This window comes from Mirounga leonina, unplaced genomic scaffold, assembly GCF_011800145.1.
Source record: "Mirounga leonina isolate KUSES-001 unplaced genomic scaffold, KU_Mleo_1.0 Mir_82, whole genome shotgun sequence".
Classification (NCBI taxonomy): Eukaryota; Metazoa; Chordata; class Mammalia; order Carnivora; family Phocidae; genus Mirounga; species Mirounga leonina.
The window spans coordinates 5,330,298-5,352,304 of record NW_023270825.1 but is presented as its reverse complement, the minus strand read 5'-3'; the positions used below and the strand labels follow the sequence as shown (position 1 = coordinate 5,352,304).

The window sequence follows — 22,007 nt, the reverse complement described above, 5'->3', positions numbered from 1 at the left end:
AGGGTTCTAGAGGGGAGGGGGGTGGGAGGATGGGTTAGCCTGGTGGTGGGTATTGAGGAGGGCACATTCTGCATGGAGCACTGGGTGTTATGCACAAACAATGAATCATGGAACACTACATCTAAAACTAATGATGTAATGTATGGTGATTAACATAAGAATAAAAAAATAAATAAATAAAATGAAAAGCCAGCTCCTGGGCGAACACGGAGGCTTCATCTCTCAGCCCAGCAGGGGAGGGAACCGCGGGAACCGAAGGAGCCAGGCCCCAGCATCAATGCCAGCTGCCCCCAGCCCAGCGCAGCCCAGCCGGGCACAGAATCCCCAAGAAAAATACTAACGTGTGCGGGGGGGCCCAAAATGAATCATCACGGAGGAAGCAGCTGTGTTGACGAAATTTTAAAGCCAACGCAAGAAAAGAAAATACGAACTGCAATATAGTAATTTACTTCTGTGAACGCACTGGCACATTTTTAATTAAAGCCATTTTGGAGTTAAACAGAGGCCATGAGGGGAGCGGCGGGGGCAGCGGGAAGTGGGGGCCGCAGAGGCTCGCCGCCCTCCTGCCCAAACCCTGAAGCCACGTCCCCTGAAGGTGCTTCAAAGACAAATCCTGCTCTCTCCCGCTTCTCGCCAAAAGGCAGGTGCTCTCCACTCTCTGCAGAGCTGGAGGTTTTTGTGCAATTTGATTTCGGTGGCAAGACTTAAGTGCCAGAATCATCAAGTCCGACAAGCCAGGCCCATGAGGTCCAGGCCAGAATCCCACCCCCGGCAGGAATCTCTCTCTTTCTCCAGGATTCCCAAACATGGTCATCCATCCCTTGATTACCTCCAAAGATGGCATGCTCACTATCTTAGTGAAGCAGAACTTCCTTATTCTGGGCAAGAGCCAGCCTCCCCTCCCAGCCTCGGACTCTGGGTAGGGGATGGCCAGGGGCTCCCCAAGATGTATCCACCTAGTCCAGCTGTGCTAAGCGCTGGAGAGGCAGATGTGACCACAGAGAGCCAGCAGCCCAACCCGAGTACCTGACAGTCCAGCAGACGTGGGGGCCAAGCTCCCCAAGGGAGGATCACAACAACTAGCAGCTCACAGGGCTGAGAGCTCAGACTAAGTGCCGAGCCCCCCTAGGGGTGGTTGGGAAGGCTATCGGTAGGAGGCCATGCCTTCCTCCTGAGGAAGAAGAAAAAGTAAACCCTTTCTTCCCTGGACTCCCCTAGAATGAGGCCAGGACCGTCATCGTGGGCCTGCCGCAGCCCCCTATGCACATGAGTCCTGCTAGCTGGGACAAGGAGATGCTCAGGCCTGGGCCTGGTCACCCCTGTACTCCTAAAGCCGTCAATTACACACGAAGTGTGTGAGTGCCCATTTTCCAGGTGAGCAAACAGAGTGGTGCCATCTGAGCTGCCCCAGGAATCCAGAAGCAAGTGAGGTGTGAGTTGCCACCAGGAAGCCGAGAGCAGGCCAGGGGGGCCCCTCTCTGTCTCTCTCTCTCTCACCTCTCCCGCTTGGCTCAGAACAGTGGCGCTCTGCATCCCTCCATCTAATGGACATCTTTGCCAAGCAGGCCCGGCCCAGGCAGGGAGGACAGAACCCTACTGTTGCTGCCTCTGGGCCACGGCCCCAGGTCTGACCCCGGGGAGCAGGTCTGAGCAGGCTTGGGGGCGGGGCGCGGGCAGACAGCTGCCATGCCCTGACGCCCAGACACAGGGCCCCTGACAACCTCCCCCTCTCTACATGTGGGCATGGGGCCAGTGGGCACAGCTATGGGGGGGCCTCCCTTGTGACACCAGGGGTGCCCCCAGGGAGGAAGGAATAGAAGGGCCACCCCTCCATGGTGTGCACATTTCCCCCAAGTCCACGGCCAGGTCCACCACTGGGAACTGGGGTGTATTTTCCCAATGGGACAATGTGGCCTGGGACAGCAGGGGCCACGGGGCTGGGGACACGCCTGTCTTTGTGGAAAAGGGGCCACAAGCAATGCCCAGTTGGACCACAGAACAACATGGCACACAGCATCCTGAATTCGGGGCTTTGGGCGCTCAACCTGCTTCTCCAAGGGAACCATGAAACAAAGAACAGTCGGATGGGGACAGACTCACGAGGCCACTGACCCACGGCTTCGGGTCCAGATCGTGGTCCTGGCCTTCATTCTGCTGTCCAGTGGCCGCAGCAAGCAGGACAGGTACATGCTCCAAAGCAAAGGGCCCCGAGCCTTAATGCTGGCCCCCACCACCCCCACTCCTCCTGGCATCACCTCGGCCTCAACTCCTGCAGCCCAGCCCACGCCAGGCCCACATGGAATGCAAGGTGCCCCAAGCCCCCAGCCAGATGAGACCCAGCCCCTCCCGGCACTCCCCCCCCAGCCCCGAGGAGCCAAAGGAGCCAGCAGGCCTTGTGGCCAAGCCCTTCTGCCACACAGGACCTGAAACCATATAAAGTCACCGAACCAGCCTTGCAATTCGATGCCTGGCTCCACACCTGAACATGGGTGCAGTGGCCTTGGGGGTGTGGAGGAGTCGGGGGTGAACCGTGTACTCGGCCCAGTCCTGCTAGGCTGTGGGAACTGCCCACGCAGCCCACGTAGGGGTGAGGCGCAGGACGGCAGAGGTGGGGGCTGTACTCCGTGCCTGGGCCCTGAGCCTCCCAGCAGCCGCCCAGGGGCAGAGAGGGTGCCGTGGGCTTCCGAGCAGGACAGTGGCCAAGCCTGCTGGTCGCCTAGCAACGGGGCCAGGCAGCTGAGCCCTCCCTGGGGTTGGTTCCCAGAGAAACGCTCTGGGCATTCTGGCCGCCACTTGGCTGGGAGGGTGGGGGGGCCATGGCGGGGGGCGGGGGGGCATGGCAAGGGAGGGGGAGGGGAGATCAAGCCCAGGATGGGTATGAGGGAGAGAGAGGCTGGAGGGGTTGGCCAAGCCGGCAGGCCCCCAGGACCCCGTGCGGGGCTGACCACAGCCTCCCATCCCCGCCCCACCCGCAGCAGAGAAGGCCCTCGTCCTGACAGTCATGACCCCCCCCCCCCCGTGCTCCAGCCACACTCAGCAGGAACAGAGCCGCCTGTCCCCCCTGCTCTGGCTGTTACCCTGCCCGGCCTCCCCCCTGCACTGCCCTCATCCTCCAGCCTCTAACCCGCCAACCCACTGGGGACGTGCTGGGGATGAGACAGAGCCTCATCTGTCTGTGGGCACCAGCCAGGCCCAGGAGGGCGGAGAGTGCGCCCCAGACGGGAGAGGATCAGCATGCAGGAGGGGGGAGGTCTCCGTGTGGGTGGGGGCATGCCAGCCCCTCCCCGGCCTCGATCTGCCTGCCTGAGGGCCAAAGCAGCCCCTTCTTCAGCAACTGTGCATTCCACACCATCTCTGGGACAGGCCCAGGACTGGCCCGAGGGGCTCACAGACCACCGGGGGACACCCCAAAGGCCATGGAGTGAGGATAAGGTCCATGACCCCAAAGTTCCAGGGGCTGCCTCGGATGGCAGTGGGGCAGGTGGGCAGCCATGGGTGTGAGGGGGGAAGGGAGCCCCAGGTAAGCTGGGACACAGGTGGGGGGGGCTCAGGGGGTCAGGGGCAGGGCTCACGCTGGCCCCCAGAGTGCAGTAGGCACTGCCCCCCGCGGTCTCCCCCCAGCCAGCCTACCTGCGCGAGGAGGGCCTTGTCACCCTCCAGCAGCCTCACCTTGGTCTCCAGCTGCCTGATGTAGGTGGACGAGGGATCTGTAACGACACAAGTGGGGAGCACGTTAATCGCGGCAGACTCGGTTTCCAGTGAGAGACCCACACCCTGACTGAAGCCTCTGGGCCGGGGTTTCCAGAACCTGCAGAAAGGCGAGGGGTTCCCTTACCACCTGTCCTGTGCCTATTCCCTCAGCCTCTGTCATACTTCCCATCCAAAAAGTGCTCCCAAACATCCCCCTGACAGGACCCTCAGAGCCAGGGGGCAGCACACAGCAGGGAATGGGGTCCAGGGAGCCCCCTCCCCAACACAATGGGGAAACTGAGTCTCCTGAGCATACCGAGTCCGCATCCAGGGTTCCTCTGCTCCCCCCTGCCTAACACACAGGAACTTCTAAACAATTCACAGCTGGGGCGGGAGCAGGGGGTACATAATGCAAGTGAGACACCATCATTCTGGAAGGACTCTACTGACGAGAGCAGCCGGGAGCCGGGTACTGGGCCAAGCCAGTGACACACTCCCCAACCATGCACCCCCAGTTTCGGAATGCAGCAGGGTTTCTGAAATCCACCCTCCCTCACCACACTGACCTGTTTTACAATCACATCAGAAAGGCAGGCAAAATTCCACCACCCGGACTCCCAGAGCCCTGGTCCTGCCTCCCCAGCAGACTAGAGATCGGCTGGGCCGGCAGAGGAGAAAAGCAAGGACTAAGTCCCTGCAGGCCAGGCTGGGATGAGGGAGACTACCAAGGTGGGAGCCCAGGGCAACAGAGCAGAGGGGCCAGGAGACGGATGTGGACCACAGAGCAGGGAAGGCAAGGGGACCAAACCATCTTGGCAGGTGCGGTCGTGCAGGTGGGCAGTCAGGTCCCACCTGGATGCACGGGGCACCTCCCTGCCTGGTCTGCAGCCTCTCATCCACATGAGCACCTCGCCAGAGTTCACATGGCCCAGACACGCCATCCACTGGGCCAGCCACCGCTCCCCTACTGCACCCACCTGCCCCCGACAGGACAGAGTCTCCACGGTTCCACCACCAGCCCTTTGGCTCAGAAATCACCACACCTTTGACCAAAGCCACCTCTCTACACTGCAGCCTTGGGAGACGGACCCCACGGGACTTTTAACACACCGGGGTGGGCTAAAAGGGATTGGGTGCTGTCAGAGAACAAGCTGGACTATCATGCATCGGTGGGAAAATGAAGATCTGCCCACCCCAGCACACAGCCCGGCCCCCTGGGGACACGGATGTGGTGCCCCTCCCCCGCTGGTGCTCAGCGGGCGGCCCCCTCCCCAGAATGGCCTGCCCTCCCTCCCCTGGAGCTCGGCCTGGGCCTGCCATGGGCAAGGCCATTCTCTGAGGCGACCCCAGCTTTCACACACAGGTGCCCCTCTGCCCACTGAGCTGCCCGCTGTGGGGCACTTTGTTCTCCAAGCACAGGGGAAGGACCTCAGGAGCTCCGCCCACCCAGCCCTGGACCAGGCCCAGGAGCATCAGCCCAGCCCGGGGCGGGAATGGGGGGGCGGCCGGGCCCACCCACTAGCTGCAAGGGAATTACACAACCAGCTCCTCCGGCCAGAGTCAGCACCAGTCAGCTCTCAGGAATGCCGGCCTTCTAGAGAGGGAGAAGGGCCACTCCTCACCAGGCCTGCCGCCCTCAGCCTCGGGGATGGCACTGGTGACTACCAGTCGGCTGGGGGGGGCCTGCTGCTCCCCACGCCACCTCACCGAGCCCCCAGCTCTGCAGAGTCCCTTTGACAGCGAGGAAATCAAGGTTCTGAGACGTCAAGGGGCTTGTTCGCGGCACAACTCAGGGCAGCAGCGAGAGGGGGCTGGACCCCAGGAGGGTGACCCCAAGGGCCTCCCCACTTGGACCCCGCATGAGTGCCCGGCGCTGGGCAGATCCCACCTGCCCGGGCAGGGGACCCTGGCCAGCCCTGTGGCCGCAGCTGTACAAAGGCATTCCTCGCACCCTTCTTCAGCCGGTGGTCACTAGAGTCCATGCCCTGTGCCTGCCCCCTGCCCTCCTGCCTCAGTTCATTCTCAACCAGCCGGGACTGACGGACACTCCCTACATCCCTTCCCACATCACTCCCACGCTAACAGGCCTGATGGCTCAGGGTGTGCCAGGCCCCTCTGGGCATTGGGACGGAGTTGGGGTGCAGCTGGGGTTCCCCACCTCTCTGGGTCCTCATGCTGTCAGCAGGAAGGGTTCCCCGGAACACTGGGAAACAGTGGGCAAAAACTACAAAGATCCTCCCAGCTCTCTCATCCTCACACGTTAAGACAAGGAGATCCAAATAACTAGCGGACCCCTGCGTGGTCTGCCCCTGGGTGGGGTCGGTGGGGGAGGGAAGACCCACCACCCACCTGGTGAGGGTCCAGCAGGCATCCTCCCCACTTTCCAGATGAGGAGGCCAAGAGGACCAGGGTCCCCCACCTGCTGGCAGGTGAGCTGGGAGCCCCAGGCCCAGCCTGCCAGACCCTCTCCCCACCATCCCGCTCCCCCTGCAGGTCGGTGCTAAGGACCCCAAGTGCCTGGTTGCTCTGAGCAGAGCTGACAGTGCCATGAGGTTGAAAGAAGTTGGCACGGGTCCCAGAAAGAAGCCATAGTTCCTGTGCAAGCCTCTCTCTCCGGGACGCTCCGCAACTGCCCAGTCCTCGGGCGCCACGACAAGCCACCCCCCCCACCGCACACCGCAGCCCCCACCATGGGCCGCGCTGCCAGGCACAGCCCCGAACTCAGGAGAGGACCTGTCACCCGTGCACAGCCAGGCCGTCAGCTCACTCACTGTCATAGGAAGGGGGGCCCCTGCCCCCACCCCCAGCTTCCCGGTATGGGGACAGTTCTAGCTCCCTCTGCCAATTTCTCTGGGGTCAACCGGGAGCTCCCGGCATTTCCTTTCTTGGTCAGAGTGCAGTCAGAGTCGTGGAGCGGAATGGAGTCAGCAGATGTGCCCACCAGCCTCAGCGCCCTTGGCCCCAGCAGGGTCCGCCACACTCCCCAGGATGGCAGAGAGGACAGCAGAGTGGGTCCAGGGCCAGTGCCAGGAGAAGGGGCAGAGGCAATGCTATGGGGGACAAATGACCCAGCAACAGCCCACCTGCCCACCCACTGCCGTCAGGACCAGTCCTCAGGGCCCATGGGCTGGCTGTCCTCCCTCAGAGGCCACACGTGGACACCGGCCAAGGTGCTGTCCTTGCTCAACCCACCGGTGTCCGTTTGCCCCTAACTCCAAGCAGCTATAGAGAACAAAGTCCACTTCACACCACCAGGCTTCGGTGGACTTTTCTTTCTAATTTCCAAACAAGAGAGGAGGCCTTGAAATATTTTAAATCACCCGGTACTTCCAAAGAAATCTACCCTAAAGAATGAATTCTAATTATAAAGATGGTGTAGCAGGGCGCCTGGGTGGCTCAGATGGTTAAGCGTCTGCCTTCGGCTCAGGTCATGATCCCAGGGTCCTGGGATCGAGTCCCGCATCAGGCTCTCTGCTACTTGGGAGCCTGCTTCTCCCTCTGTCTCTCTCTCTCTCTCTCATGAATAAATAAATAAAAATCTTTAAAATAAAAAAAAAAAAGATGGTGTAGCAACGGCAGCCAGAAATGGAAATAACTATTTGTCCAAGAGAAGCAGAGGAGTATACCCTGTCACTCAAAGGATATTTAGGAAGGGTTTCTCTTCTCGACAATAAGGAAAAACCTTCACGCGCCGGTGGAAAGCACTGGACTCAAAACGAGAAGTAGAACTGCTCTCAACATTTAAAAATATCTGTGTGTTGAAGTGAATTCCAGAAGGAGGCACGTGGAAATGTTGATGGTGGCGCTGCTCACATGAGGGAACAAGGGAGTTCTTGATTCATTCACACCCCTTCTTGCTAATTTTCAAATAATCTACTTCCAAAATAGGGAAAAAAATCTTCCGCTTATTTAAAAAAAAAAAAAAGAAAGGATTAAATTATTGCACTGGCACAGCGCCGAGCCACCCACTGACACCACGGAAGCAGAAGGGTGCCCATCAGAGTTCTCCCAGCTCCGGTGCCGGGGCCTTTCCCGAGGCCCAGGGCCAGCCTGAGTCTGCCCATTCCAGTGGATCTGAAAAGGATCTGAGGCTGTCCCCCAATGTCCTAGAGAAGCCTCCTCTTCTTCTGCCACATTCAACTCCCCAGACCAGGCTCTGCGCCTGCCAGGAGCCCGGGAGCCAGACATCATGTCGCCCGTGGGTCAGAGCAGGCGTCCTGCAGCAGGGCAGAATGGCTGCAAGATGGGCCTTCTCGGGCAGGGCTGGGAGGCCCCGGAGGTCTTGGCTCCCTGGGAGGATGATCCTTCCCAGCAGCCTTGAGCAACTCGTGATCACACTGGGCGCCTCTGAGCCCCAGCCTCTCGGAGATGAGCGTGTAATTAAATTAATCCCAGGGTTTGCAGTGGTGAGGAATGGGGCCCCAAGGGAGGGATGCATCATTTTTCGGCTTGGCTGCTTGTGGGGAAAATGAAGGAGGTAGAAGGGACCCCAGGATGGGCCGGCCAGTGTGTCCCCTCAGACCTTCCCCAGGCCCCCCCGGACTAATTCTGGAGGATTCACAATCCAGTTTCCATCGGGGGGGGAGGGTGGCGGCAAGGGGTCGGGGCCTGCAATATTCTTGCTTTCAAGAGCCAGAATGTCAGCCTAGCTTCGGCCTCCTTGAGGATCCTGTGTTCCCCGGGGAGGGTGGAGGGCTCTGCAGCCCGAGGATGGGAGGGACTCACAGAGCCCGCAGGTCTGCAAGCTCCCCTCACAGGTGCAGACCACCAGTCTACCCTCCCTTCTCAGAGGCTGAGTCTGGGGTCGGGTCACATCTCCCCCAGCCTGACAGCCTCCCCAGGTAGGCAGTGTGGCCTCAGCCTCACTGTTAGTCCAAACGGTAAGAACGTGGGAGCCAGAGGAGGTCACATCCAATCAGCCCTGGAAACCCTCCTCACCAACTCTGCACTAGGCAAAAGGAAAAGCCTTTTCGCTCAGGAAGAGCCTGAAGACCTAACAGGAACGCATCCTGCCGGCGGGTCAGTTCCCTATCCTACAAGCTCCCACCAGCAGCAGGTACTCAGCCTGAAACACAGCACCCACACCCCACACAGAACACCCCGACGAGGACTGCCCAAGACACAGAAGGCAGAGCATCCCGGGTGCAAAGAGCAGGTGCTGCTCAGAATGTCCCTCAGCAGCAATGGCCGGCCACACCAGGAGCTCACATGTTAGCCGGGGTGAGGCAGGGCATTCAAGGACACGCGGGGTGTGGAGGGTGACCCTGGGAAGCCCAGGTAGGGGAGTGGGAGGCGAGGCGGGGAACAGAAGGAGCGGATGAAAGCAATTTCAGTCTGCCGGGGGGCTCCGGGGGGCTCGGAGTTAGCCCACCTGCCCCAGGGCTCACTAGGGGGGCTGCTCGTGGGGGACAGGGGTGAAGCCCAGCACTGCCCCGCTGGGGAGTGCACAGGAAGGGCTCCCAGGCAGAGGCGGGTACTGGCAGATGGCGCGGGCAGTGGACACAGAAGCAGGAAGTGCCACGGGGATCTGCACAGAGCGCCAATCGTGTCTGTCACCGCTTAGGAGAAAATACGAGCCCCTCCCCCCAGAGGAAGCAGTGGGGGCTGGAAGGGGGGGATGCACGATGACGCACAGTGACACACAGGGCCTGGCCCACCAGCTGCGTCCCCTTCCAAGCCTCTGGCCTCCTCCCGCTGAGCGGGGCTGCCCACAAGGTCTGGGGGACAGGAGCTTTGTGGCAGGTCATTAGCAGGAGACCCAGGCGCACCCCGCCCCGGGCCTCCTCCGTGGGGGTGGCTGACATTTCCACACTACCACTCGGGGGATTCGATTCTCTCCTCCTCCCACTTTGGCGCCAGGGTCGGCGGCTCCATCCATCGGGGCAGAAGGGCCTCATCGAACAGAAGCTCCCTCATCATTCCAGGCTTCCATCTCTGCCCCCAGCGGATGGACGCGGCTCCCGAAGGCATCTGCTTCCCCGTAAGCTGGTTTCGCCGCTTCTCTCTCCAGAGGCCTTGCCTTCCGTCTGGCTCAGTGGCTCAGTGCAGCCCTGGGCTCTAGAGAAGCAGCAAAGCCCACACTTCCTGCGGGACCCGGTCCTGCTGGCCCTTGCTCAGTCCCCAAGTGGCTTCTGTCCCCCACCCTGCCCACAGGCCAGGCTCAGCAGGTCTTGGAGCTGTCCGCTCAGCTGCCCTCACCCTTGACCCAGGGCACTTTTAGGTGTCCCTCGACAAGGCCCCAGACACCGATCCAGCAGAAGCTGGAAATGGTCCATCTCCTTAAAGGACTTGGAGCATGTTCTAACCCCAAGCCCACCTACTCCCTGGACCCTGGGCCTCTGCTGGGCATCCTGTGCTGGACAGAAGCCCCTGGAATGCTGAAGGCTCCTGACGCAGGTGAGGAGGCACGAGAAGCTGCTTCCGACCCCAGTGCAATGCACTCACTCTGCCCCTCCCAGGGACTCTGCCAGGAGGGTGGCAGAAAGCCTGGCCTATAGGGGAGAAGGATGCTCGCAGAGTGAATGGGTCTGCCCAAGCTCACAGAGCCGGGCACCAGCAGGGCCAGCAGCCACACCTGCTTGTCCAAGGGCATGGCCCCCCTCTGTGAGGGTCCCTCCGCCTAACAAAGGAGCTGCGGGAATAACCGCATTTGCTGAAGGGCAAAGAGTTGAAGAAGTACAGCCTGGGGGAGGGGGCAGAGGGCAAGGATGTGCTGACAGGGAGAAATCGGGGGCTCCTTCCTGCAGGAGGCGGCATCTGAGCTGAGCCTTGAAGAGCAAGCAGGACTCTGACAGGCAGATCAGCGCAGTGGGGATGGAAGGCAAGTCTGAGCAGGGCACAGCGTGAGCAAAGCCACGGAGGTGGGACGGTGGCAGGCAGGCTCAGGAGCATCTGAGCCGATGCCCATCAGCATCTGCTTCCTGGCACACACTGAGGCTCCAGGAGGTGCGGGCTAAATGTGAGACACGTATTATTTATGGATGAGGACGAGAGGGCTGAGGGAGGCATATCAGGGGAACATCAGGTTCCCGTGAGGACACCTCCCAGGGGCAGCCACACTGAGCCAGGGAGGCTGGGAGGGCTGGGCACCTTGGCCCCTGCTGCCCCCTCCTCTGTTCGGCCACCCACCTGAGCGTGTAGAGGGGCCCGGGCCAAGGCAGCCGGCCACAAGCTCAGCAACGACTTCCAGAGCCCTGGATGTAGGACAGAGTTCTCACGCCCACGCAGGGCACTGAGAAGGGAGGTAACCTGTTCTCCCACTGGCCACACAAATTTTACTGACCATCTACTAGGTGCCATTAGGCATCTGGCAAAAACCCCAGCCGTCACTCCATGTAATCCTCACACCAAGCTGATGAGAGAGGCCCTGTTATTACTATCCCTGTTGAGTGAAGAGGAGCCTGAGTCTCAGAGAGGTTAAGTATCAAGCCCCAAGTCACACAGTGAAAACACTCGCCCAGCAGCCTCTGGGCCAAGAGGCTGGCACCAGGCCCCTCCCCTGATTCCACCTCCCAACCGACAGGCGGGATCACGGAAACCTTAAATCCCGCCCCACCAACTCAAGAGATGAAACGGAATGGCCAAACAGGAGCCCCACCCTCTCCATCCACAGAAGAAAGAAAATTAACTGGCACTGAGAAAATCAAAGTTGTATTAATGAAACCTGGGATCTCTCCATGCTTGCCACTCAGCCTCTCCTGAGACCCATGGCTGTCCCCTGGCTACCTATCTGCCCCTTTGTGTGCTTCATGCAAAGCTCCGGGGGCCCCGGGGGATCAGCACCCTGCTTAGGGGTGCCTGGCATTTAATTCCAGGGAAAACCACAAGGCCCCCCCTACACTGCAATCTCAAGGGGGCTGTGTCCAACTTGGCTGACTGAGAACAGGCCCAGTTTGGATCTGCCTGGTAGCCTCTGGTGTTCTCAGCCCAAACACTCAACCTCATTTCTCCGTCTGGTGCCTGAGAAACCTGGCAATTCCAACTGAAACTGTGCCATTGTTTCCAGCCAGAGGAGAAGAGGGGGAAAAGAATCCCCTTCCTGTTAATTTCATGCCCAGAAACTAACAGGGCACTTTCACAGTCTCCTCCCCCAGCAACCGGGATTTCACTCTGAATGATTGGAAATTACCGATAGAGGCAAAGAACGGAAGTCTACCAGCCTGCCTGGCAGGGTCACCTAGCCACACCGAGGTCAAGTCACACCTGGCCCAGTGGCTCTCAGCATGGCTCCGTCTACACTCCCTGGGGACTTTTTAACATCTGATCTCCTCCCCCATGAGACCAAGGGTATTAGACTCCAGGGGAGGCGCCTGGATGTCCATATGCATTTTAGATGCCCTCTGGGTGATTCTAACACACATGCAAGGCTGGGAACCTCATATTTACTGAGCCCCAAAATCTATGCACCAAGCCCCTCAGTAGCAAGAAAGGGAGATACAAACTAGTTTCAGGAAGGAGGGCTTTTGCTTTTATCATTCGATGTCAAGCAGATGTCTACTGAGTGCCAGGCCCTGTGTGATCGGGCCAACTGTCCTTCAGAGGAGGCAGGAACAGTGGGGAGGCATTGGTGGGGGCAGGACACCAGGGGACTCCAGGCACGTGCAGAGGTGGCAATGTGTGGCCAATGGGGCCAGCTCAGGAAACTGGGAAAATCTAGGTGTGGCGGGGTCATCAGACCCAGGGGATCCCTGTTCCCAGACACAGGGGGGCCGGAGGTGAGGCGGGAGGTCTGGTCTTGGCAAGCACCTCACCCTAGGCATGAGAAGCAACGGCAGGCCTCCAAGGCTCCGGAGCAAGAGAAGGTGCGGGGCTCCAGGCGGTCACCTCAGGTAGCAGCGTCACGTCTGGTCAGTGCTTCACTGGTTCAGTGAAAACAAGAATTATCACGAGCCACGTGGTGGGACTGCAGGATGGTGGGAGTCCAGAGAGCTCCGTGTGGAACAGACTCCATGGAAAGACGCCAAAGCCACGTTGGGGGGGTGGGGTGGAGAAGGGGACAGACGGGAACCAGAACCAGAGAAGCTCGCACGCCTGCCATGTGGCCCACCACGTCAGGGAGAGACGGAGTGTTTCATGAGCAGATCGGCAGCAACTGCCTGGCCGCTCTCTAGAACGAAATTTGATCCCAAGCTCACACCACACACGGAAAGCAGTTCCCACAGGGTCAGAGGAGTTCTACGCGAAAGAACAAATTTAAAATTGGGGCCTTTCTGACACATGCTACAACATGCGGAATGAACCTTAGCAACCTGACGCTACAGGGAAGAAGCCGATCGCCAAACACCACATACTGTAGGACTTCACGGATACGAAATGTCCAGAACAGGCAAAGGCAGAGACAGAGGGTCGATCGGTGGTGCCAGGGGCCATGCGGCAGGAGGACTGGGGAATGACAACGAGCGAGTACAGCCTCTTCCTGGGGTGATGATACTGCTCTGGACTCAGTTTTGATGGCTGGGCAACTCTGTGAAATACCCAACAACGCTGAGTTGTACAATGTCCTATACAACATACACACCATGTGAACTTGGTCTCAGTGCGGCAGTTACGAAAAAGAACAACTTCCGCTTCCAGGTAAAAAGGCCTTCTCGGTCAAGACACAAAAAGAACAAACCATCAAGGGAAAGGCGGTCAAGGCTGTTTGAGGATTACAGCCCCGCCCGACGGCGGACGGCGGATCTGTGGGCACCATCAGGAGAACGGCTGCCGTCCGGGAAGGGCTGTGCGCAAGTCCGGCCCAGAGCGGACAGGGGGTCGCACGGAATACACACTGAACTGCTACAGATCAGTAAGGAAATACGTGAGGACTCCACGGAAGGTGAGTCACGGGCGGAAATACGCCAGGGGATGCCTGACTGCGGGCGTCACCAGGGAAATGCAAATGAAGACAAGAAGATAGCAGAGTGTCACATGGGAACTTGGCGATGGCGAGCGCTGAAGAACCCGGGGACGCGGGGTGCCCACCGGCGCAGCAGATCGGAGGGCAGCCTGGCGTGGCTCCCTGCTCTAGAAGACGCACGCGCCCCCGAGGATGCCCAGCACAGGTGGGGGAGGAGACGGAACAAGAGCGCATCCCCAGCACCCGCTGGGGCAGCGGAAAAACTGGAAACCCCCTAAATGTCTTCCTGGAAAACTGGACAAACTGGTTTCAACCAACAACAAAACAGTAGAGGTACAAACAAAAGAGCTAGAGGTATGAACGAGGACAGGTCTCAAAAACACAGGGGGCAAGTAGCCGAGGGACACGTGTAGAGAGGACATCGTTCCCGCAAAGTCTCATCATCACACATCCTTCACGGATCTGTGACCGACAAGAGAAGTAAAAAGCTCTGCAGGAGAATGATGGGCCCTGAATTCCAGGCTGAGGGTCTCTCGGGGCGCGGGGGGGGGGGGGGGACACACACGCGCACCTCGTCTCCACCTGTTAACACTTTATTTCTTGAAAGAAAAGGCTCTGGAGCTAACATGCATTCTTGCTGACAATCTGACAAAGGTAGGCAGTGGAATAAACAGCTGTCTCATCATTGTCCAAGCTTGTTGCTTTTTATAGAATTCCTGACAAAAAAAAAATAATGCTTTCTAAGTAAAAGGAAAAAAGTCAGGGCAGCACAACAGACCCTCCAGGAGAGACACTGCAAACCCCTGATGTCAGCACACCCCCTCCCTGGCTCCCGGTGGCCAGGCTGCTTCCGGAAGACCCCCAAGCACCCCTGGCCACAGGCTCCTTGAGTGCCACCCCCACCCCATGGGAGCAGTCCAACCGCGGCAGGTCAGGAGCCCACGGGGAGGGGAGGGGTCCACAGGATGGAGAGGCTGACAGGCGGAAGTCACCCTCCTGCACACAGTTAGGGGACAAGAGCAGACCCCTTTGCCCCACCTGCTCTGCGGCCTTGGACAAGCCCCTGCCTATTAGGCCCCTGAGAAATGGGGGCAAGAGTCCCAAATGACCCAGGGGCAGCTCTCAGGGCAGGACGGGAGCGAAGCGACTCAGAACCCCTGCAAGACAGCATCCCTGCAATTAGGCGGGGCAGGGAGGACCCGCCCAGTTAGAAATGACACACACTTGGCATGGGGACAGCAAACCGCATTTCCCATTTCACATAAAACCCCCAGCAGGATGAAGACTGACCGAAGGATCACCGGCTTAAAGGCGCCACCACTCCCCCCACCAAGTCCCGGGGAGGTGGTGCTCCTCCAGCGGCCGGAGGGCCCAACCCCTCCCGAGCCCGGGGAGTGTCGCAAAGGGAAAGAACTAGGCCAGCCACGTGCACATGACCGCCTCCGCCGCCGAGGGTCCTGCAGGGAGAGGCAGAGTGGTGTGCGGGAGGACCCGGGTCAAGGGTCCCGGCCCCGGCAGCACCGTCCACGTGGCCTCGACTTCCCCATGTGAAGTCACAGGGGACTCGTTGGGGATGAAGATCAAAGCCTGGGCTAGTGACATGTACTCAGCAGACGACCGTCCCCCCCAAAGGTGCCCACACCTGAACCCCGGTCCCGGAGCCTGGGAGGGCGTTCCCCGCTGCGGTCACAGGGCGGTGTGACCACGCAGGGAGGGAAAGCTGGCTGCTGGCTCAGAAGATGGGGAAGGGGCCGCTAGCGAGCAGTGCCTCCTGGAGAAGGCAGGAGAGCAGAGCCTCCCCTCAGGGCCCCGGGGAAGAGCGTAGCCCACTGACGCCCGGACTTCAGCACTGCTGACCTTGGGAACCGAAGACAAGATGCCAACGTGCGGCAGCCACAGGAACCAAGAGGCGGGCCGTGACCTTAGCTGACTCACCTAGGCTCGCAGAGCCTGTGTGTCACTTAAAAATGGGATAAAAACCGAGCTTGGGAGGCTGCCGTGAGGTCTGACCGAGGCAGCAGGTCCGAAAGCCCCTGGCACGGGGCCGGGAGCTCAGTGGGCGCTCAGTAAAACCAGCCCGTCTGCCCCACTGCCCACACGAGGACGGCACGACCTTGATGGGAAGGAGTGGCGAGCCGGGGCTTCCAGGCCACCAGGATGACCCGCGGGGACAGTGGCGCCACCCGGGCCTGCCACCTCCACTGGCTCACCCAGGCCCGCAGCACCTGCCTCGTTGTCAGATCCAGCGAAGGCTGGCTATCACCACAGACCTTAGGAAGTGGAGTGTGAATCCGATTGAGTCAAGGCACACTGGTAGGGTATTTGAAGCAAACACGGAGTCCCCTTTGGTTGTAAAGCCAACTGTCCTGCTGGCCGGGCGCTTGGTTACCCCTGGCCGCTGAGCACGGGCCAGGGCGGGGACCCTCAGTGGAAGAGTGACCTCCCCTGGCAGAGCCGGAGTCAAAGGTCAGGAGAGGAGGGGGGTCAGCTGGGCCTCTGCGTATTCACAGCTGTGTGACCTCGCACTAGGGAATCAACGTCTCTGAGCCTCTGCATCGCCATCTGTAAAGGAAGGAGTGATGCCCCGTCACGGGCTGCCAGGAGGATTCTGGAATACCCAGGCCATGCCACAGCAGCTCAGGAATTTGGAGGGCAGTTGACAATTCTCACTAGTCCCTCCACAGCCTTTCCAATCACAAGCTTGGAGTTCGAATCCCCTCCTGCCACTTGAGCAAGGGACTTCCCCCGGGGTCTGGGCATCACCATCTTAGACGGAGGCCTCGTTCTCAGAGCCATCCTTTGGAGGAAGCCCACACTGGGCGCCCCTCCAGGTGGCACCTGGTGACTCTGTGACTGCGTGCTGAGCACCTGTAGGCAGACCCCACCTCCCCCGCCACCTGGGACCATGGAGCAGTCTTGTTCCCGTTGCTTATGAAGCTGTCCCTACTGTCTTCCTGCCTGAACGCCCCAGCGGTGTCCTCCCCAGTGTCGCTCCTCCTGCACCTGCGGAAGAAGTGCTGGCTGGCCCCACGCAAAAGCTCTCCCATGGCGCCTCTGGCGGAGCCCGCACTGCTGGACAGACGCCCAGCCCCCGCCAGCCTCGGCAGCCCAGGACCCAGGCCCAGGGTCCATTGGTAGGGCACTGGGCACACCCCTTAGCCGTTGCTGCAGCCTCCTGATGCCTGGGGAAGGTTCGCAACCCTCACACCCTTGCACCTTGCTCTTGATCCTCGAAGCCCCGCCCTCAGACACAGCAGGAATCGTTAGTCCTTTCCACAGGGTCAAACACCCACCTGGGGCTGGGAGACGTGACCGGGGAGGCTGAGCACTGTAAGAAGGGCTCCCGGACACCCAAGCACCTGCCGTCAGGGACGCACTCAGAGCACCAGGGGCCTGAGCTCCAGCTCTGGCCGTGTCACCACTTGCCCCTGCCTTCTCTGGGATCCGGAACACCCCTCTGTACAACGAGGGAGTTGAAAGCCTCCAAGGGTCCTTCCGGCACAGGTAGGCATGGGTGGGCGTGGTGGGCATGGTGGGCATGGTGGGCGTGGGCCACAGCTGCATGCCACATGCCCACGCAGCTGTGTTTCTTGAAGGAAGATAGGAACGAGAACAGACCCGAAGGTCAGGAGACTTGGTGCCAGGGTGAGGTCAATGTCTGGTTACTAACTAGAATAAACAAACAGGCCTCCGTCTTGCAGACAAGGCCCCACCCCCCCAGCCTCCCTCCCCCCAGCAGGTGAAGAGCCAGGAGGAAGGGAGGGAGTGGCGTGGGGCGCTCAGGAGTGTGTCATCACTCCCACGGGTGACAGGTGACTGCTGGCCACCAGGAACTGCCCCACAGCCAACTCCAGGTCTCAGCAGAAGAGCAGCACAAGGCCTGGCGGGGGACCCTGAGGGGAGCTCGGAGGGCGGTCAGGACAAAGAGGCCTTCAAGCTCAGCCTGTCCAACCTCCCCTTCTGACATCAGGGCGAACCTGGGACCCCAGAGTATTCGCCCCACTTGTCTGAGGTCACAGGCCATCCCGTGGCACGGCCAGGACGAGAGCGGGCACCCTGGGCCCCACACTGACCCTGTGAGGACACGTCAAATTCCTACTCCCTCTCCTCTCTGGCCTGCAGCCAGCAGTCTGTCCCAAGCAAGGTGACCATGACGATCCTAATGAGAGCAGGGGACTACAACCACGTTGGATAAAATAAGGATCCCTGTGTCCACACTGATAAAAACGACGTGCACACACGCCCGCCGTGGAGAGGGGGGAGGCCCTCCCGGCAGAACGCCAACTGCTAAGTGTAGAAGGGAAGAGAGAGCCAGAAGTCCCCACTCACAGGCCAGAGTGACAACCAGCAGATGCCAGCCCGGCACACGAGGGTCCAGTGAGGACCAGGACACGGCCATCTCAACGTGCCCCCACGGGTTATCTATTAGCCACAAAGATTTACTGCTCTCGCCTCACAGCAGGGGGCCCTTCCGGAAACCTCCGAACCCAACAGATCCAAGCCTGCTGGGACCAGCCAGGTGCCTCCAGACCAGACGTGTGACCCCTCGGCGTCCTCATCCGTGGTCCCTGCCCCAAATGCACACACCGACTCCAATCCTGAGGCAACGTAAGACAAAGCCAAACACCTGGCAGGTCCCCACTCCTTAAAAATTCTGATGAAATGTCACAGGACAGCTCTGCAGGAAAGAGGCTGAAGAGAGCGAGCGGCGTGTGGCCGGGACTGGGGCCGGATCGGCAGAGCTCCGCGTCCAGACAAGCAGGTCGGCACTCCACCTGCTCTCGCTGACCCCCGGGGTGGTCCCCACGTGAGTGAGCCCAAGTGTTCAGTTCAGGAAAAACAGAGCAGACACGAAGAAGCGAATGCACCCGGCAAGAACGATCAAGGAATGAGGCGGCCACGGGAAACCAATGCACCTTCTCTTGGAGATGTTTTCAAGACGGGAAAAGGCTGAGCAAAGGCCAGTCTTTGTATCAGCACCAACACTGTCATCCCAACCACCATGCAGCCACATCCCCCAGAGTGACGTCCACGGAGGTAACTGGGAGCCCCGGCCACAGCCCCACACCAGCTGCACCTGCGCCCGCCAAAGCCAGCGCCGGGAATACGAGGGAGCTGCCCATACCATCAGGAGACCATCCGTGTTTGTCCCGCGACAGGCGAGAGGTACATAACATCTGGTTGGCCCACCCGAAGGAATGTTTTGTCAACACTAACAAGGTTTGCGAAGACCAAGAGAGGAAAGCATCTGATGCAGCGCTGAGCGACAAAAGCCAGATTCCACATTAAACCTGTGGCGAGATAAACAGCAGCCCAAACACTCATGCAACGGCGGAAAAAACCAACAGCTCAACCAGAAAGGAAAAATCTTCAGAGCAGGATCTGGGGGACTGGGTTAGACATGTGTTTTGGTTTTCTTGCTCCTTTTCCAAATCCTCCTGTCTCTAACAAATGCGTGTCCCCCTCAGAAGTAAGTAAATGCCTCAGCCCTCCTGTGCACACAGCATGGAGCTTCTCTTCCCTTGCAGGAGCCGCTCAAGCCAGCTGCCTCCTCCATACCAGGGATGGGGCCCCAGGAGCTCTGGGTGAAGAGCTGCCTCTCTGTGGTTGTGGCTGAAGGATGCCCTCCTGTCCCGGTGAGCAGGTGCATGTGGGTGGCCAGCACACGCGGTCTTCATACCTGCCCACGCGTGCAGTGTGGGAGGGACCTTAGTTCAAACACTTGGCAGCCGGGGTCAGGCCTGGGGCTGGGCTGGGAGATCCTAGGACGGCCCGTGAACCCACTGAGTCTCAGCTTTCCCATCTGTGAAACAGTGATGATCACACACACACACACACACACACACACACACACGGCAGGATCACTGTAAGGAACTATGGCCTCATGTAGCAATTCCAGGGTCTTCCATCACACCAGCTGCCAGACAGGCCCTCAGCACTCCTAATTCTGACCCCCAGGGACATCCAGGGGGTCCTGCCCAAGCCCCTTCCACATGGACATTTAAACCCATCAGAAGAGGGTACAAGGGAAAAGCGTTCTCAGAAGGGCCCTGGAGGAAGCTCAGTCATTCAAAGCATGTCCTGCCCCACCACCCGGCCCCATGGCCCGGAGAAAGAAAGGGCCATGCTGGTCACACACCCCACAAGGGCACAGTTTGGTTAATCAAAAGCCACGGCCTGGCTCTGTCACAATGCTGGAGCCCATGGGAACCTGAGAAATCCCTTCTACAGAAAGAAACCAAGGTCCAGAGAGGAGCTGAGCCTCCCTGGGAGTCACAGAGCCAGGATGAGAAATCAAGCCCCGACCCAGGGGGATTCTAGCTGCACGGAGCAGGCCAAACCCAGGGCCAAAGAGCTTACGAGGGAGACAGCCACGCTCCTGGCTGAGATACCCCCGGCTTAGCCAGGACCACATCCTACTGCAGCCACGGCCAGAGCCCTCCGTCCAGCTAGGACAACTCACAAGCATGCAGCACCAGCTGACACGCCCCAGGACAGCACCATGTAGGAGCATCAGCAACCTCTCGGAGTTAGGCCAGCTGAGTGCTGGCCTGCCACCCCTCGCCACGTGGCCCCAGCCTGGACAGTGGGCTGGGCCGGGTGGCCTCTGGTACAGTTCTCCACTCCTGGCGAGATCCTCCTACTACAAGGCCCAAACAGCCTGGCCAAGGTAGGGCTGCCTACACCTGAGCTGGGCACCAGGACACAAGCACGGAGCTTTCCCCAAGAGCAGGCTGCCTTCGAGAGGGGGCTCTGCTGCTCTTTTCAACGGAGCCTATGAGCCACTGCCCATCAAGTCCCCCTCTTGGTGCTGAGGTTCTGCTCCATCCATGCAACAAATGATGAGGATGACCTCCGCCAGGACACCAAGGTGGAGGCCAGAAATGGGCAGTTACCTCCCGGCCAGAAGAGCCTCTGAAAGGGCAGATGAGAAAAGACCCACCCCAGACCCAAAGTTGAGGCAGGGAGACCCATGTTCCCTGACCCACAGAGGCCTTAGGGAGACTAACAGGCAGGCACCTCATCCCTCCCTGGGACAAGCCAGTGGCCTCGGTGTGGCTCGGCACGTGGCCAGTGGCTCAGGGGGTGGCCGGGGCCCTCCCATTGCAAAAATCAGGGCGGGACTAAGCTTCACTATCTACCCTGGACGCGGGGGCTGGGGCACCTCGGCTGCTACCCGATGAGCCTCCACTATAAGCAGGCAGATCCCAAACTCCTCAGTTGGTAGACAAGGAAATAGTCCCCATGAGCGTGGGGCCCCGTCTGCCTGCCCAGCCACCCCAGTCAAGAGGCCATGGGGGGATCCCGACCCTCAGGCCTCCCCACCTCAGCTTCAGGGGCTCCAGAGGCAGCCCCACTATGGTGTCCTCAGTCGGTCACTTGGAGATATGGCCCATATTCACTGTGTAGAAGCTAGCAGTGACATGTTTGACAGGTGTGGCTCCCGGAGTCCCCTCTCTGGTGACCAGAAGCACAAGGCCTGCACTCCGGAGCTGAGGGAGCTCCCGGAGGGGGAGCCAGGGAGAGGCTCGCGTGAGGCGGGGTCCTTCGTAGTCACAGACCCATAGCCCTGAGAGTGTCCCAACCTCTGCCCTGCCCCCTCTCACCACACTAAGACCACCCAGGGGCTTCTGGGGGCCCACCCCCAGCCAACTGCTCACCCCCAAACCCTGCCTGGGCCCAAGCCCACCCAACCACGGGAGAGAAGCCTCAGGCAACACAGACAGGTTTCTGCTGGGCTCAGAGGGGAGAGAAGAGAAAGGCTTGGTACACACTGGACTGGACATTCTCCTAGATCCCCAGGACAATCCATGGGGGCCCGGCCCCACCGCCCACCTCTACCTTCAGCCTCTCAAATTCAGAGATCACACAGATGGGGCAGAGGGGAACAGGCGGCAAGCAGCAAGTCCACAGGGAGCCACAGTGGCCGAGTCAGCCCTACACCCCAACCTCCCTCCCGGGCCTGCAGATGCCTCCCTTCCTCCCACGGGAAGCAGGACCCAAGCCTGCAACTCTGTGGGGAGGGGCGCTTACCAGGCAGCATCAGGCAGCTGTGCCTGCCCGGAGTACGTCCCAAGGAGCCCCGGGGGCCCTCAGTAAACAGGAGCGCCCGAGGGTAACCATCTCTCAGCTGCCGCTAATGTGCTAGGCAAAATGAGGCCTCTGCGTGTCTGGATCTGAGCACTGGGACAGCATGAGCTTGGGCAAGTTACTCTAGCAACCAATCCACACTGGCATGACTCCATTTACCCAGCCTGGAAAGACACTCGCTCGGGAAAAATGTGCTGGGGGCCAGCTAGGGCCCCCTAGAAAGGCAGGGTCAGAGGGAGGAGCCCGGGGACCCACAGCTATCTCACGGGTGGGCAGACCCAGGCATTGATGCTCATGGCTGCCTCCTCCCTGTGGGTCCTGGCGTCACAGACTCCCAAGACAAGGGCCTGTCCCAGGGGCTCACAGCAGCAAGGCCGGGGGGTGGGGG

General features: G+C 60.0%; 1 protein-coding gene across 2 annotated transcripts in view; it reads right to left on the bottom strand.

Moving 5' to 3' along the window:
- CCDC85C (coiled-coil domain containing 85C) overlaps positions 1 to 22,007 on the bottom strand; it is a 78,837-nt gene that overhangs the window by 19,722 nt on the left and 37,108 nt on the right. For both annotated transcript variants that reach the window (XM_034993269.1, XM_034993271.1), the window contains exon 2: positions 3,631 to 3,707. In XM_034993269.1, the coding sequence (XP_034849160.1) occupies positions 3,631 to 3,707 (77 nt within the window). The remainder of the gene's footprint in view (positions 1 to 3,630; positions 3,708 to 22,007) is intronic.